This window comes from Dicentrarchus labrax, unplaced genomic scaffold (assembly GCF_905237075.1).
Source record: "Dicentrarchus labrax unplaced genomic scaffold, dlabrax2021, whole genome shotgun sequence".
Classification (NCBI taxonomy): domain Eukaryota; kingdom Metazoa; phylum Chordata; class Actinopteri; family Moronidae; genus Dicentrarchus; species Dicentrarchus labrax.
In genome coordinates, this window is record NW_026136721.1 from 1,725,080 (window position 1) to 1,742,500 (window position 17,421).

The following is a 17,421-nucleotide window of genomic DNA, read 5'->3' on the forward strand; positions in this document are numbered from 1 at the left end:
TTATTATTGTTGTTGTTGTTGTTGTTGTTGTTGTTGTTGTTGTTTGGCTGAAATGAAGCTGATATCCCTCCGCTGCTGCCTGGACTATTCTCTCTCAGTGCGCCTGCGCGGCCTCCGCTCTGATGAGTTAATTGGCTGCAGCTGTGCACGCGGCTGTGCGCGCTCCCGACACGCTGAGAGAGGAGACACGATGGTAAAAGTGATTGATTATTATTGCTGTTATTCCAACTTGAACTGATCGATCGGCTGTCTGATTGATTGATTGATGTTATTGATTGATCCCGATCACTTTGAACTGAAAATATCCAATCACTGATGAGTGTGAGCCAATCGATCAGATCGATCTGATTAGAAGATGTCCCTGCTGCACGTGTTCCTGTTATTGTGTCACCAACATACAAACAGGAAGGAAGTGTTGTTGTTGTTGTTGTTATTGTTGTTATTGTGGTGCTGGTTGTTGTAGTTGTTGTACTTGTTGTTGTTGTTGTTGTAGTAGTTGTTGTGCTGTTTGTTACTTTAATAATGATTGATTACTTTAATAATGATTGAATTATTGATAACTAATGATTGATTACTTTAATAATGATTGATTACTTTAATAATGATTGAATTATTGATAACTAATGATTGAATTATTGATAACTAATGATTGATTACTTTAATAATGATTGAATTATTAATAACTAATGATTGATTACTTTAATAATGATTGATTACTTTAATAATGATTGAATTATTGATAACTAATGATTGATTACTTTAATATTGATTACTTTAATAATGATTGAATTATTGATAACTAATGATTGAATTATTGATAACTAATGATTGATTACTTTAATAATGATTGAATTATTAATAACTAATGATTGATTACTTTAATAATGATTGATTACTTTAATAATGATTGAATTATTGATAACTAATGATTGAATTATTGATAACTAATGATTGATTACTTTAATAATGATTGAATTATTAATAACTAATGATTGATTACTTTAATAATGATTGATTACTTTAATAATGATTGATTACTTTAATAATGATTGAATTATTGATAACTAATGATTGATTACTTTAATAATGATTGAATTATTGATAACTAATGATTGAATTATTGATAACTAATGATTGATTACTTTAATAATGATTGATTACTTTAATATTGATTGATTACATTAATAATGATTGAATTATTGATAACTAATGATTGATTACTTTAATAATGATTGATAACTTTAATAATGATTGAATTATTGATAACTAATGATCGATTACTTTAATAATGATTGATTACTTTAATAATAATTGAATTATTGATAACTAATGATTGAATTATTGATAACTAATGATTGATTACTTGAATAATGATTGATTACTTTAATATTGATTGAATTATTGATAACTAATGATTGATTACTTTAATATTGATTGAATTATTGATAACTAATGATTGATTACTTTAATAATGATTGATTACTTTAATAATGATTGAATTATTGATAACTAATGATTGATTACTTTAATAATGATTGATTACTTTAATAATGATTGAATTATTGATAACTAATGATTGAATTATTGATAACTAATGATTGGTTACTTTAATAATGATTGAATTATTGATAACTAATGATTGATTACTTTAATATTGATTGATTACTTTAATAATGAATGATTACTTTAATAATGATTGAATTATTGATAACTAATGATTGAATTATTGATAACTAATGATTGGTTACTTTAATAATGATTGAATTATTGATAACTAATTGATTACTTTAATATTGATTGATTACTTTAATAATGAATGATTACTTTAATAATGATTGAATTATTGATAACTAATGATTGATTACTTTAATAATAATTGAATTATTGATAACTAATGATTGATTACTTTAATAATGATTGATTACTTTACTAATGATTGAATTATTGATAACTAATGATTGATTACTTTAATAATGATTGATTACTTGAATAATGATTGATTACTTTAATATTGATTGAATTATTGATAACTAATGATTGATTACTTTAATATTGATTGATTACTTTAATAATAATTGAATTATTGATAACTAATGATTGATTACTTTAATATTGATTGATTACTTTAATAATGATTGAATTATTGATAACTAATGATTGATTACTTTAATAATGATTGAATTATTGATAACTAATGATTGATTACTTTAATAATGATTGAATTATTGATAACTAATGATTGATTACTTTAATAATGATTGATTACTTTAATAATGATTGAATTATTGATAACTAATGATTGATTACTTTAATATTGATTACTTTAATAATGATTGAATTATTGATAACTAATGATTGATTACTTTAATAATGATTGAATTATTGATAACTAATGATTGATTACTTTAATAATGATTGAATTATTGATAACTAATGATTGATTACTTTAATAATGATTGAATTATTGATAACTAATGAGTGATTACTTTAATAATCAGCTGAAGATGGAGGACTGTCTGATCCGCGGCAACTCGTCTGATCTGGTTTCTGTTCTTCACTCTGAGGGTCTGACCAGCATCACACTCACCACACTGGACCAGCTGGTTACCACGGTAACGGGATGTATATACACTGATAAATTGATCAGTACTAACAGTATATAGACTGATATACCCCCCACCCCCCCCACTGACAGGAGCCCTGATATACCCCCCACTGACAGGAGCCCTGATATACCCCCCACTGACAGGAGCTCTGATATACCCCCCCCACTGACAGGAGCTCTGATATACCCCCCACTGACAGGAGCCCTGATATACCCCCCCCCCACTGACAGGAGCTCTGATATACCCCCCCACTGACAGGAGCCCTGATATACCCCCCCCCACTGACAGGAGCTCTGATATACCCCCCACTGACAGGAGCCCTGATATACCCCCCACTGACAGGAGCTCTGATATACCCCCCACTGACAGGAGCCCTGATATACCCCCGCCCACTGACAGGAGCCCTGATATACCCCCCCCCACTGACAGGAGCCCTGATATACCCCCCACTGACAGGAGCCCTGATATACCCCCCCCCACTGACAGGAGCCCTGATATACCCCCCCCACTGACAGGAGCCCTGATATACCCCCCCACTGACAGGAGCCCTGATATACCCCCCCCCACTGACAGGAGCCCTGATATACCCCCCACTGACAGGAGCCCTGATATACCCCCCCCCACTGACAGGAGCCCTGATATACCCCCCCCCACTGACAGGAGCCCTGATATACCCCCCCCACTGACAGGAGCCCTGATATACCCACTGTGTTAGTGCTGATCTGGGTAGATTTATATATATTGATCATATATTGGCACTGTGTATGTGTGTATGTGTATGTGTGTGTGTGTGTTAATTGTATGAAAGAAATCCATACGTATTGATAGATGTAATAATGATTGATAATTTTAATTTCTAATTGTTTAATTAAAGGTTATTTGAGGTTTGTTTGTATTTAGTTTACTTTGATCATGATCAGGATCAATAATCAATAATAATTGTGTCAGTGAGACTTCCTGTCAGGACTTGTTGCTATGACAACAGTCAGCCTAAGAACCAACAAAGATTTTGTAATGTGTATTGATTGTTTGTTTGTTTGTTTGTTTCAGGATCTGTGTGGATCTGGTTTCAGCAGAGTTCTGGTTGTGTTGAAGTCTTTACAGATTCTGTCTGAGAACAGAGACGACCTGCATACGCTGCTCCACCACGGACTGACTGCTAAAGTAATCTGACAGTAATCTCTGAGAGTAATCTGTAATCTGACAGTAATCTGTAATCTGAGAGTAATCTCTGAGAGTATTCTGTAATCTGAGAGTAATCTGTAAACTGAGGGTAATCTCTGAGAGTAATCTGTAATCTGAGGGTAATATCTGAGGGTAATCTGTAATCTGACAGTAATCTGTAAACTGAGGGTAATCTCTGAGAGTAATCTGTAATCTGAGAGTAATATCTGAGGGTAATCTGTAATCTGACAGTAATCTGTAAACTGAGGGTAATCTCTGAGTATTCTGTAATCTGAGTGTAATTTGTAAATTGAGGGTAATCTGAGAGTAATCTGTAATCTGAGAGTAATCTGTAAATTGAGGGTAATCTCTGAGAGTAATCTGTAAACTGTAATTATTTTATCACGCATTAACGCAGTTGTTTTTCCTATTTTTTATTCTTCTTAAGAATATAATATAAAATAATATATTAATAATAGAATATATGTTGCTCACTGTAATATGATATAATATATTAATAATATAATATAATACAATAGCTTCAAACTGCTGTTGATTAGTATTGTGGAAGATAGGTATATTATATTATAATTTAGTATTGTGGAAAATGCACCAACTGTTGCTCTCACTGGAGACTACTGGACATCGCTGGGTAACCATAGTGACCTCAGAGTTACAGTGCATTATATTGAGGGACAGTGGGAGCTGCATTCACATGCTCTGTAATGGAAACAGACATATATATAATATATATATATAATTATTAAGGACACTGAGCACAGATAGTGCAAGAATAATTATATAATAATATATATATATATATATAATTTTATAATTATTAAGCACACTGAGCTCAGATAGTGCTAGATATATATATATATATATATATATATATATAATTTTATAATTATTAAGCACACTGAGCTCAGATAGTGCTAGATATATATATATATATATATATATATATATATATATATATATATATATATATAATTATTAGGCCCACTGCGATATAAAGTGTGACTGTGTAAAGGGAATACTACTCGTTGGTTTAAAGTATAAAATGTTGTTCATATAGCTCTACGCTGTTGTTTGTCTGTTTATTGTTTGTTTGTTTAGGTGTTGTTGTGGTTCGAAGCTGTCCATGATCTGCTCACCTCTGACCTCCAGAAGAACTCCGCCTCCTTGTTGAGCCTCACTGAGGAGTTTTATGACTACTTCCTGGTGAGGAGCATGCTGGGAGATGAAGTCTCCTGTCAGTTAGACTGTTGATATTAGTTCACGCTGTTTCAACCAATCAGGACTCACCTACCAGCCCCTTCTGTCTGCCTGTCTGCCTGTCTGTCTGCCTGCCTGCCTGCCTGCCTGCCTGCCTGCCTGCCTGTTTGCCTGCCTGTCTGCCTGTCTGCCTGTCTGTCAGCTGCTGGGTCAAGCCTCTCTTCCAGGTCAGTCTCTGTGTCTTTGATGGATTTACTTTGTGTCACATGTTGGTCTCTAAACACACCTGTCTGTGTACCTGTCTGTCTCTCAGTCAGTCAGCTGTCTGTGGTTCTTCTTCAACTGGCTCGGTTCGCGCTGGAACCGGAAATCCACTTTCCACTGAGACTGGAGGTAACCTCTCTGCTGGTCTCTGCTGGTCTCTGCTGGTCTCTACTGGTTTCTACTGGTCTCTGCTGGTCTCTGCTGGTCTCTGCTGGTCTCTGCCGGTTTCTACTGGTTTCTACTGGTCTCTGCTGGTCTGTACTGGTCTCTGCCGGTCTTTTCTGGTCTGTACTGGTCTCTGCCGGCCTTTGCTGGTCTTTGCTGGTCTCTGCTGGTCTGTACTGGTCTCTGCCGGTCTTTTCTGGTCTGTACTGGTCTCTGCCGGCCTTTGCTGGTCTCTGCTGGTCTCTGCTGGTCTTTGCTGGTCTGTACTGGTCTCTGCTGGTCTCTATTGGTCTCTGCTGGTCTCTACTGGTCTTTGCTGGTCTTTGCTGGTCTTTGCTGGTCTGTACTGGTCTCTGCTGGTCTTTGCTAGTCTGTATTGGTCTCTGCTGGTCTTTGCTAGTCTGTACTGGTCTCTGCTGGTCTCTGCTGGTCTCTGCTGGTCTCTGCTGGTCTTTGCTGGTCTTTACTGGTCTTTGCTGGTCTTTACTGGTCTCTACTGGTCTTTGCTAGTCTGTACTGGTCTCTGCTGGTCTCTATTGGACTATACTGGTCTTTACTTGTCTACACTGGTCTATACTGGTCTCTATTGGTCTCTGCTAGTCTCTACTGGTCTATACTGGTCTCTATTGGTTTCCACTGGTCTCTGCTGGTCTCTATTGGTCTATATCGGTATATATTGGTCTCTACTGGTCTTTCTCTGAGTTGAAAGTTGTTTTTCTTGTTTCAGGCCATCAGAACCTTCAACAGCATCCTGGAGTCTCTGAGCAGAGAGCAAAGGAGACTGATCCAGAACGACCAAAACCAGATCCAAATACTGTAATGTACACAGAGTACACACAATGTACACACAATACACACAGAGTACACACAATGTACACACAGACTTTATCATTTGATCTTTGTCTGTCTACCTGTCTGTCTGACAGATCCCAGATGTCAGCAGCAGTCCTGACAGCTGGCGGTGAGTTTGTATCTGAGCGGTTTATAGTCGAATATCATTAATGACATCAGCAGGAAGCGCCCCCCCAAATGCTAGTACAGTAAATATGAACAGCTGTACATTACTGTGATACAGCAACACCCCCACTACCAGTACAGTCTGAGCTAACTAGCTTGAGAAGCTAACTAGCTTAGCAGAAGTCCCCTGATGATCCTCAGAGACAGAAGCTGAGGGGTTTTATTGTTTCAGACTACGAGCTGCAGGTCAGCCTATCAGAGGCTCTGTGCCGTCTGACTCCCAGGAAGGACCGAGAGCAGAGAGCCAATCAATGGTTCTCCAGCTGTGACATCAGCACCGCCTTCTGTGACATCAGAGACGGAGACTTTGAGGTGGTGAGTGAACACCTGTCTCTCTCTCTCTCTCTGTGTGTGTCTCTGTCTCTCTATGACCCGTCTTTCTCTCTCTACAGGACTGTCGCCGTTTCCTGAATTTTATCAACGGTCACCATGGCGACCAGAGGAGGTGATGAACGGTCATTGAACCTGAATGTGATCAATTCTCTTCACGGTGGTGATTTTTCTCTGCGTTGTGTCTGTCAGGGTCTACAGCTTCCCCTGCCTCAGAGCGTTCCTCGACTCCACAGAGGTAAAACATTTCTACCTAAAGTCTGACCTCTGCAGGTCTCACCTCTGCAGACTCCGCCCACCGTCACTCTGCGTGTTTTCTTCTTCTGCAGCTGTTTCCTCCAAAAGATGACAAACTGGACAAGTTCTGGATCGATTTCAACCTCAGTTCAGGATGTGTGAGCTTCTTCATCGATGAGCCTCAGGTAGAACCACAGCGCTCCCCCACGTAGTACTACTACAGTATTATAGTGCTACAGTATTATAGTGCTACAGTAGTACTACTACAGTATTATAGTACTACAGTAGTACTACTACAGTATTATAGTACTACAGTATTATAGTGCTACAGTATTATACTACTACAGTATTATCGTGCTACAGTATTATAGTGCTACAGTATTATATAGTGCTACAGTATTATACTACTACAGTATTATACTGCTACAGTATTATATAGTGCTACAGTAGTACTACTACAGTATTATAGTGCTACAGTATTATAGTGCTACAGTATTATAGTGCTACAGTATTATATAGTGCTACAGTATTATAGTACTACAGTATTATAGTGCTACAGTATTATATAGTGCTACAGTATTATATAGTGCTACAGTATTATAGTGCTACAGTATTATAGTGCTACAGTATTATATAGTGCTACAGTATTATAGTACTACAGTATTATAGTGCTACAGTATTATAGTGCTACAGTAGTACTACTACAGTATTATAGTACTACAGTATTATAGTGCTACAGTAGTACTACTACAGTATTATAGTGCTACAGTATTATAGTGCTACAGTATTATAGTGCTACAGTATTACTGCTACAGTATTATAGTGCTACAGTATTATATAGTGCTACAGTATTATAGTGCTACAGTATTATATAGTGCTACAGTATTATAGTGCTACAGTATTATAGTGCTACAGTATTATATAGTGCTACAGTATTATAGTGCTACAGTATTATATAGTGCTACAGTATTATAGTACTACAGTATTATATAGTGCTACAGTATTATAGTACTATAGTATTACTGCTACAGTATTATAGTGCTACAGTATTATAGTGCTACAGTATTATAGTACTACAGTATTATAGTGCTACAGTAGTACTACTACAGTATTATAGTACTACAGTATTATAGTGCTACAGTAGTACTACTACAGTATTATAGTGCTACAGTATTATAGTGCTACAGTATTATAGTGCTACAGTAGTACTACTACAGTATTATAGTACTACAGTATTATAGTGCTACAGTATTATAGTGCTACAGTATTATAGTGCTACAGTATTACTGCTACAGTATTATAGTGCTACAGTATTATAGTACTACAGTATTATATAGTGCTACAGTATTATAGTGCTACAGTAGTACTACTACAGTATTATAGTGCTACAGTATTATAGTACTACAGTATTATAGTGCTACAGTATTATAGTGCTACAGTATTACTGCTACAGTATTATAGTGCTACAGTATTATAGTACTACAGTATTATATAGTGCTACAGTATTATAGTGCTACAGTAGTACTACTACAGTATTATAGTGCTACAGTATTATAGTGCTACAGTATTATAGTGCTACAGTATTATAGTGCTACAGTATTATAGTACTACAGTATTATAGTGCTACAGTATTATAGTGCTACAGTATTATAGTGCTACAGTAGTACTACTACAGTATTATAGTACTACAGTATTATACTGCTACAGTATTATAGTGCTACAGTATTATAGTGCTACAGTATTACTGCTACAGTATTATAGTGCTACAGTATTATAGTGCTACAGTATTATAGTACTACAGTATTATAGTACTACAGTATTACTGCTATAGTATTGTAGTACTACAGTATTATAGTGCTACAGTAGTACTACTACAGTATTATAGTGCTACAGTATTATAGTGCTACAGTAGTACTACTACAGTATTATAGTGCTACAGTATTATAGTGCTACAGTATTATATAGTGCTACAGTATTATAGTGCTACAGTATTATATAGTGCTACAGTATTATAGTGCTACAGTATTATAGTGCTACAGTATTATACTACTACAGTATTATATAGTGCTACAGTATTATAGTGCTACAGTATTATACTACTACAGTATTATAGTGCTACAGTATTATAGTGCTACAGTAGTACTACTACAGTATTATAGTGCTACAGTATTATATAGTGCTACAGTATTATAGTACTACAGTATTATAGTGCTACAGTAGTACTACTACAGTATTATAGTGCTACAGTATTATAGTGCTACAGTAGTACTACTACAGTATTATAGTGCTACAGTATTATATAGTGCTACAGTATTATAGTACTACAGTATTATAGTGCTACAGTAGTACTACTACAGTATTATAGTGCTACAGTATTATAGTGCTACAGTATTATATAGTGCTACAGTATTATAGTACTAAGGTATTATAGTGCTACAGTATTATAGTGCTACAGTAGTACTACTACAGTATTATAGTGCTACAGTATTATATAGTGCTACAGTATTATAGTACTACAGTATTATAGTACTACAGTATTATAGTGCTACAGTAGTACTACTACAGTATTATAGTGCTACAGTATTATAGTGCTACAGTATTACTGCTACAGTATTATAGTGCTACAGTATTATAGTGCTACAGTATTATAGTGCTACAGTATTACTGCTACAGTATTATAGTGCTACAGTATTATAGTGCTACAGTATTATAGTGCTACAGTATTATAGTGCTACAGTATTATAGTGCTACAGTATTATATAGTGCTACAGTATTATAGTATTATAGTGCTACAGTATTACTGCTACAGTATTATAGTGCTACAGTATTATAGTGCTACAGTATTATAGTACTACAGTATTATAGTACTACAGTATTACTGCTATAGTATTATAGTACTACAGTATTATAGTGCTACAGTATTATAGTGCTACAGTATTATAGTACTACAGTATTATAGTGCTACAGTATTACTGCTACAGTATTATAGTGCTACAGTATTATAGTGCTACAGTATTATAGTGCTACAGTATTATAGTGCTACAGTATTATAGTACTACAGTATTATAGTACTACAGTATTACTGCTATAGTATTATAGTACTACAGTATTATAGTGCTACAGTATTATAGTGCTACAGTATTACTGCTACAGTATTACTGCTACAGTATTATAGTACTACAGTATTATAGTACTACAGTATTATAGTACTACAGTATTATAGTGCTACAGTATTATAGTACTACTGTATTATAGTACTACAGTATTACTGCTACAGTATTATAGTGCTACAGTATTATAGTGCTACAGTATTATAGTACTACAGTATTACTGCTACAGTATTATAGTACTACAGTATTATAGTGCTACAGTATTATAGTACTACTGTATTATAGTACTACAGTATTACTGCTACAGTATTATAGTGCTACAGTATTATAGTGCTACAGTATTATAGTACTACAGTATTATAGTGCTACAGTATTACTGCTACAGTATTATAGTACTACAGTATTATAGTGCTACAGTATTACTGCTACAGTATTATAGTACTACAGTATTACAGTACTACACTGTAACAAATTGCTGTAAAAATACTGGACTCGTCACCTGCGCAGCGCACCCTCATCCATGCTGTCCCCGTGGCTTTCTTAAGAAGGTAAATATAATCTTGCAAAAGTCAGCATAATGCTAATGTGATTTTGTGTTTGAGTCAAAAGTATGTGCCCCACGCTAGCATACGTTACTCTCATTTAGCAACTATGTGGACAAAAGTTTAGCTTTCTGTTGAAGCACATTACTTAAATTAGCATAAGTTGGCTTGGGCATTTGATTTGTTGTCAGATCTAATTGAGGTGGGCTACAAGGTTCTATTTAACCATTTATTGTTTTACTTTTTCAAGTAAAACAGTTTATGGGAGTTTATAGGGAGAAGCTTGTTATGCAGGTTGATGCAAAAAGCTAAAAAACATTTGCACATGTCAGGCACATGCGAACTCATAGGTGTTCATTTTTTATTCAATTACTGTGATAGGGTTCCATATTAAATGCAAATGATCTTTACTTACCATACCTAATATCTTTTATACTTTCCCTATTATTACATTTTAGGTGCCTCATTGGGATTAATCCTGAGAGGGGAAGAAAGACCAGCCAGGGGAAGGTGGTGTCAAAGAAGATGGGGAAGCTGGTCCACAAAAGGGCAACAGCGGTGAATCCCCATGTAGCCACTCTACTAAAAATTGTGATGGACTTTGAGTGGGGCTTTATTTAGCCAGTATAGTTCAGTCCATCTGTCTCAGATGTCCAGGTTCATTTTTGGACCCACCATTGTTGAGAGCCAGTTTGATATGTTTAATTGTTATTGTTAATGGAATGTGTGTAATTTAGTTAGCTTTTACTTAGTTTTCTTAGCTGCTATGCATTTGATGCAGTGACTTTAACCCAGCTGTCTTTGGGTGAAGGGAGGAAGGAAAAAAACTAGCAGTATGGTTAAATGAAGTTGAATTGGCTGATAATTTGTACTCTATGCTTTGCAAACAGTTAAACCAGACCTGGTCAATTTTGACCCGGGGAGGAAAATACAAAGTTTAATGAATGTAATGTTAGCCATCACTTGTCATAGTTCGAGAAAATATTAAGTATTAAAGAAGTAATGATGTTTTTATGGATTTTGTAGATACTGAAAATGTTCAGCTTTAATAAATGCCTAATGTTGTAAGGCCATTTCTATGACAGCTATTTTCATTTATTATTATTATTATTATTATTATTATTATTATTATTTCAGGGGTTTTCATTTTTAAATGTAAAACTTCATTAGTTTATATCACTGTGAAGATCACATTCTACAGTTTTACAGTAATAAGTTGTTAATGGAGAACACTCTAGGAACTGTAAAATAACAGTATAATTGCAACCAGAGAGCTGACAGTATAATACTGTAATGTTTATTTTCCATACAGCACAGTACTGTAATATTTGTACAGTATTAAACTGTTGTTGTAGATCACAGTAGGTACACTGTAGAATAACAGTTTTAAGCTGGCAACTGTAGCTGCCAGTAGTTTACTGTAATTTAACAGGACTACAGTATTATAGTGCTACAGTATTATAGTACTACAGTATTACTGCTACAGTATTATAGTACTACAGTATTATAGTGCTACAGTATTATAGTACTACAGTATTACTGCTACAGTATTATAGTGCTACAGTATTATAGTACTACAGTATTACTGCTACAGTATTATAGTGCTACAGTATTATAGTACTACAGTATTACTGCTACAGTATTATAGTACTACAGTATTACTGCGACAGTATTATAGTACTACAGTATTACTGCTACAGTATTATAGCACTACAGTATTATAGTGCTACAGTATTACTGCTACAGTATTATAGTGCTACAGTATTATAGTACTACAGTATTACTGCTATAGTATTATAGTGCTACAGTATTATAGTGCTACAGTATTACTGCTACAGTATTATACTGCTAAAGTATTATAGTACTACAGTATTATAGTGCTACAGTATTACTGCTACAGTATTATAGTGCTACAGTATTATAGTGCTATAGTATTACTGCTACAGTATTATAGTACTACAGTATTACTGCTACAGTATTATAGTACTACAGTAATATAGTGCTATAGTATTATAGTACTACAGTATTACTGCTACAGTATTATAGTACTAAAGTATTATAGTGCTACAGTATAACTGCTACAGTATTATAGTACTACAGTATTACTGCTACAGTATTATAGTACTACAGTATTACTGCTACAGTATTATAGTGCTACAGTATTACTGCTACAGTATTATAGTGCTACAGTATTACTGCTACAGTATTATAGTGCTACAGTATTACTGCTACAGTATTATAGTGCTACAGTAATATAGTACTACAGTATTACTGCTACAGTATTATAGTACTACAGTATTACTGCTACAGTATTATAGTACTACAGTATAACCGCTACAGTATTATAGTACTACAGTATTATACTGCTACAGTATTATGGTGCTACAGTAATATAGTACTACAGTATTACTGCTACAGTATTATAGTGCTACAGTATTATAGTACTACAGTATTACTGCTACCGTATTATAGTACTACAGTATTATAGTACTACAGTATTACTGCTACCGTATTATAGTACTACAGTATTATAGTACTACAGTATTACTGCTACAGTATTATAGTACTACAGTATAACTGCTACAGTATTATAGTGCTACAGTATTATAGTACTACAGTATTATAGTACTACAGTATTACTGCTACAGTATTATAGTACTACAGTATAACTGCTACAGTATTATAGTGCTACAGTATTACTGCTACAGTATTATAGTGCTACAGTATTACTGCTACAGTATTATAGTACTACAGTATAACTGCTACAGTATTATAGTGCTACAGTATTACTGCTACAGTATTATAGTGCTACAGTATTACTGCTACAGTATTATAGTACTACAGTATTACTACTACAGTATTATAGTACTACAGTATTATACTGCTACAGTATTATAGTGCTACAGTATTATAGTGCTACAGTATTACTGCTACAGTATTATAGTAATATAGTATTACTGCTACAGTATTATAGTACTACAGTATAACTGCTACCGTATTATAGTACTACAGTATTACTGCTACCGTATTAGAGTGCTACAGTATTATAGTGCTACAGTATTAGTGCTACAGTATTATAGTACTACAGTATTATACTGCTACAGTATTATAGTGCTACAGTATTATAGTACTACAGTATTATACTGCTACAGTATTATAGTGCTACAGTATTATAGTACTACAGTATTAGTGCTACAGTATTATACTGCTACCGTATTATAGTGCTACAGTATTATAGTGCTACAGTATTAGTACTACAGTATTATAGTACTACAGTATTATACTGCTACAGTATTATAGTGCTACAGTATTACTGCTACAGTATTATAGTACAGTATTATAGTGCTACAGTATTATAAACCGGGAACTGGGGGGACCGGGGGAACCGAAGGAACTGGGGCCGCTGTGACCACACTGGTGTCTCTCTGGCTCTCAGGGTTTCCTGTGGGGCTCCGTCCACCTGCTGAAAGAGGAAGTGGATCGTTATAGCGTTCAGCTGAAACGTGACGGTCAGTAAGTGCACCAACACCTTTAGAAAGGACTGACTGATGCTGTTACACACGTCAACTGTTGGTGTGGGTGTTTACCCAGGATGCTCTGGGGCAGAGACGGTCCTAAGTGTGCAGCTCAACAATCCCATCATGCACCACAACAGCAGAGGTCAGACAGTGGAGCTGAACTTTGACTGTGAACACCACCGAGAGCTGGAGGAGGCTGCTGGGAGAGTCTTCATGGTACCTGTCTGTCTGTCTGTCTGTCTGTCTGTCTGTCTGTCTGTCTGTCTTTTCTTCCTTCTTTTCTTGCTTCCTCCCTTGCTTCTTTCTTTCTTTCTTTCCTTCCTTCCTTCCTTCCTTCCTTCCTTCCTTCCTTGCTGAACTGTGAACTTCCTCTGAGAGTTTCCAATAAGACTTTCTTTGTGTTTTCAGATGTGAGCAGTGAGCAGACTTCCTCTGACCTCTGACTTCTGTTTTCTGTCTGTATGAACAGAAGGGGAGGAGTTCCCCCTGTGTCGAAAGCACTGGTGGTACAGTCCAGGTGTTCCCCTCTGCTGCCAAACAGAGTGGTAGATCCTACAGCAGGAAGAAACCACAGAGCAAGAGTCAGCTGAAGAGTGAGCGAACCCTGCTTACTGCTGTAGCGTTTACTGACATAGAAGCACATTCACTGTTTCTGTCTGTCTGTCTGTCTGTCTGTCTGTCTGTCTGTCTGTGGTCCAGTCTTGCCTCTGTCATCTCCGAGCAGTGAAGATGACTCGTCTGTAATGAAGGTAACTGCACTGTTAAAACAGCATTAATAAATATAAACACGTTGTTGGGATTGAAATCTGAATGACTTGTTGTTGTTGTTGTTGTTGTTTTCAGATTCCAGGGAGAAGCACAGCAGAGTTTCTGTTTGATCAGATCAGACACTCGACTCCGACATACGACTCAGGTCAGACTCACACTGTTTGATTGATGTGTGTGTGAGTTTACAGTGCAGCAAACAAACAGTACAGATCCTCAAAAAAGAGAACTACAACAACAAAGAAACTCTGGATTACCTGCTGCATCATTTCCTGTCCAGGTATCTGAATCCAGTCGGTGGACCCCGCCACAATAAAACATAGGGACATAATCACTGAATATTAATGGAATGTAAATTAATGTAATCTGAAGGAAGAAAACATTTGGGCTGAACCTGTCTGTCTCTCAGGTGTTCCTGTCCCTGAACCTGTCTGTCTCTCAGGTGTTCCTGTCCCTGAACCTGTCTGTCTCTCAGGTGTTCCTGTCCCTGAACCTGTCTGTCTCCCAGGTGTTCCTGTCCCTGAACTTGTCTGTCTCCCAGGTGTTCCTGTCCCTGAACCTGTCTGTCTCCCAGGTGTTCCTGTCCCTGAACCTGTCTGTCTCCCAGGTGTTCCTGTCCCTGAGATGTCACAAGAAGAGACAGACGTATTCAGAGGAAGCAGCTCTCCTTTCATAAAGGTACGTTTCTTCTTTGATTTCTCAATAAAAGTCATCACCTGCCTCACCTGTCTCACCTGTCTCACCTGTCTCCTGGTCCAGGAAGTGTTGAGTTGTGGCAGGAAGAGAGCGACTGCAGACTCAGGTGCTGATTGGTGAACACTTGGGGGGGTGTTTCTGCCACAGGAAGGACTTAAAGGGCAGTATTCACTCTAATTGATTAGGGGACAGTTGTTGTAAATCAATCAGAACATTGACTCTCATTCTGAATTATGCAGACAATATTTTTAAAAACAGATCAATTGAGATATGAAGACAAAATAAGAATAAAATCTAAAATAATTCTGTTGTTCATATCACAGTATCTTTTGAACTAATGTTGGTCTCGGTTAAGTGAACTTGTTTCTCTTTTTGAAGGCTACCTGTCAGACCAAACTGAGGGTGTGTCTGCACAGAAGAAGAGGGCTGGGCCTCAGACCAAGGGGGAGGAGCCTAAATCACCTCTGACAGGTAGTTTGATGTACATTGATTCTTTTCTTTTTAATTCGTTCCATTTATTTGATCACTTTTAAGCGACCTCAGTGTTTGGCTGGTGTTTGATAAACTTACTGCTCCCCTGGTCTCAGAGGGGTTACCTGAGGGGGCGGAGCCTCCGGAGGAGGAGGAGGAGGAAGAGAAGCTGTTTGATGGAGGTGCAGAGGAAGGTTTAGAGAGGAAGGCACCTATAATAGAGTCAGACCTCACATCAGGCATCACAGCTGCATTCAACACCTTCAGAACACACCTGGAACAACACTTCACTGTCAGTACACACCTAATTGATTATTGGTAATATTATTGGTAATACCTGGCGGATCAATAATACGACATAATAGAATCAATTATTTTCAGGGCTGCTGGCGGAACGTTGAAGCTCAAGTTCTTCTGTCTTTAAAAGAGTGTCAACAACACGTCGCCTCACTGCTGACAGCTGTCCATCAACACAGGTACCGCCCACCTGTCCGTCAACACACCTGTCTATCAACACAGGTACCGCCCACCTGTCCGTCAACACACCTGTCCGTCAACACACCTGTCCATCAACACAGGTACCGCCCACCTGTCCGTCAACACACCTGTCCGTCAGCACACCTGTCCATCAACACAGGTACCGTCCACCTGTCCGCCAACACACCTGTTCATCAACACAGGTACCGCCCACCTGTCCGTCAACCCACCTGTCCATCAACACACCTGCCCATCAACACAGGTACCGCCCACCTGTCCGTCAGCACACATGTCCGTCAGCACACCTGTCTGCCAACACACCTGTCCATCAACACAGGTACCGCCCACCTGTCCGTCAGCACACCTGTCCGCCAACACACCTGTCCATCAACACAGGTACTCCCCACCTGTCCGTCAACACAGGTACCGCCCACCTGTCCGTCAACACACCTGTCCGTCAACACAGGTACCGCCCACCTGTCCGTCAACACACCTGTCCATCAACACAGGTACTCCCCACCTGTCCGTCAACACAGGTACCGCACACCTGTCCGTCAACACACCTGTCCGTCAACACACCTTACCGTCAACACACCTTACCGTCAACACACCTGTCCATCAACACAGGTACCGCCCACCTGTCCGTCAACACACTGCCCTCACTGTCTCACTGTTCTCACTGTCTCACTGCCCTCACTGCCCTTACCGTCTCACTTCCCTCACTGTCTCACTTCCCTCAATGTACACTGTCCCACTGTCCAACTGCCCTCACTGTTTCACTGTTCTCACTGTCTCACTGCCCTCACTGCCCTCACTGTCTCACTTCCCTCAATGTCCACTG

The 17,421-nt window shown here is 37.2% G+C and overlaps 1 protein-coding gene across 16 annotated transcripts in view; it reads left to right on the forward strand.

Annotated features, from left to right (window-relative positions):
• The first annotated feature begins 87 nt into the window (after nt 1-87).
• The window catches only part of sycp2l (synaptonemal complex protein 2-like), a 19,579-nt gene continuing 2,245 nt past the window's right edge, over nt 88-17,421 (forward strand). Inside the window, exons 1-23 of one of the 16 annotated variants that reach the window (XM_051384939.1) lie at nt 91-193; nt 2,499-2,612; nt 3,657-3,770; nt 4,890-4,994; nt 5,191-5,215; nt 5,302-5,381; nt 6,145-6,233; nt 6,344-6,378; nt 6,607-6,749; nt 6,827-6,879; nt 6,957-7,002; nt 7,094-7,186; nt 14,090-14,162; nt 14,245-14,387; nt 14,641-14,764; nt 14,871-14,920; nt 15,015-15,084; nt 15,346-15,444; nt 15,478-15,614; nt 15,696-15,738; nt 16,011-16,103; nt 16,220-16,395; nt 16,485-16,579. In XM_051384939.1, the coding sequence (XP_051240899.1) occupies nt 191-193; nt 2,499-2,612; nt 3,657-3,770; nt 4,890-4,994; nt 5,191-5,215; nt 5,302-5,381; nt 6,145-6,233; nt 6,344-6,378; nt 6,607-6,749; nt 6,827-6,879; nt 6,957-7,002; nt 7,094-7,186; nt 14,090-14,162; nt 14,245-14,387; nt 14,641-14,764; nt 14,871-14,920; nt 15,015-15,084; nt 15,346-15,444; nt 15,478-15,614; nt 15,696-15,738; nt 16,011-16,103; nt 16,220-16,395; nt 16,485-16,579 (2,003 nt within the window). In that variant the 5' untranslated portion in view covers nt 91-190. Of the gene's footprint in view, nt 194-2,498; nt 2,613-3,656; nt 3,771-4,889; nt 4,995-5,190; nt 5,216-5,301; nt 5,382-6,144; nt 6,234-6,343; nt 6,379-6,606; nt 6,750-6,826; nt 6,880-6,956; nt 7,003-7,093; nt 7,187-14,089; nt 14,163-14,244; nt 14,388-14,640; nt 14,765-14,870; nt 14,921-15,014; nt 15,085-15,345; nt 15,615-15,695; nt 15,739-16,010; nt 16,104-16,219; nt 16,396-16,484; nt 16,580-17,421 lie in introns of those variants that run through there. The other 15 variants (XM_051384941.1, XM_051384942.1, XM_051384944.1 and 12 more) reach the window with 15 other exon arrangements.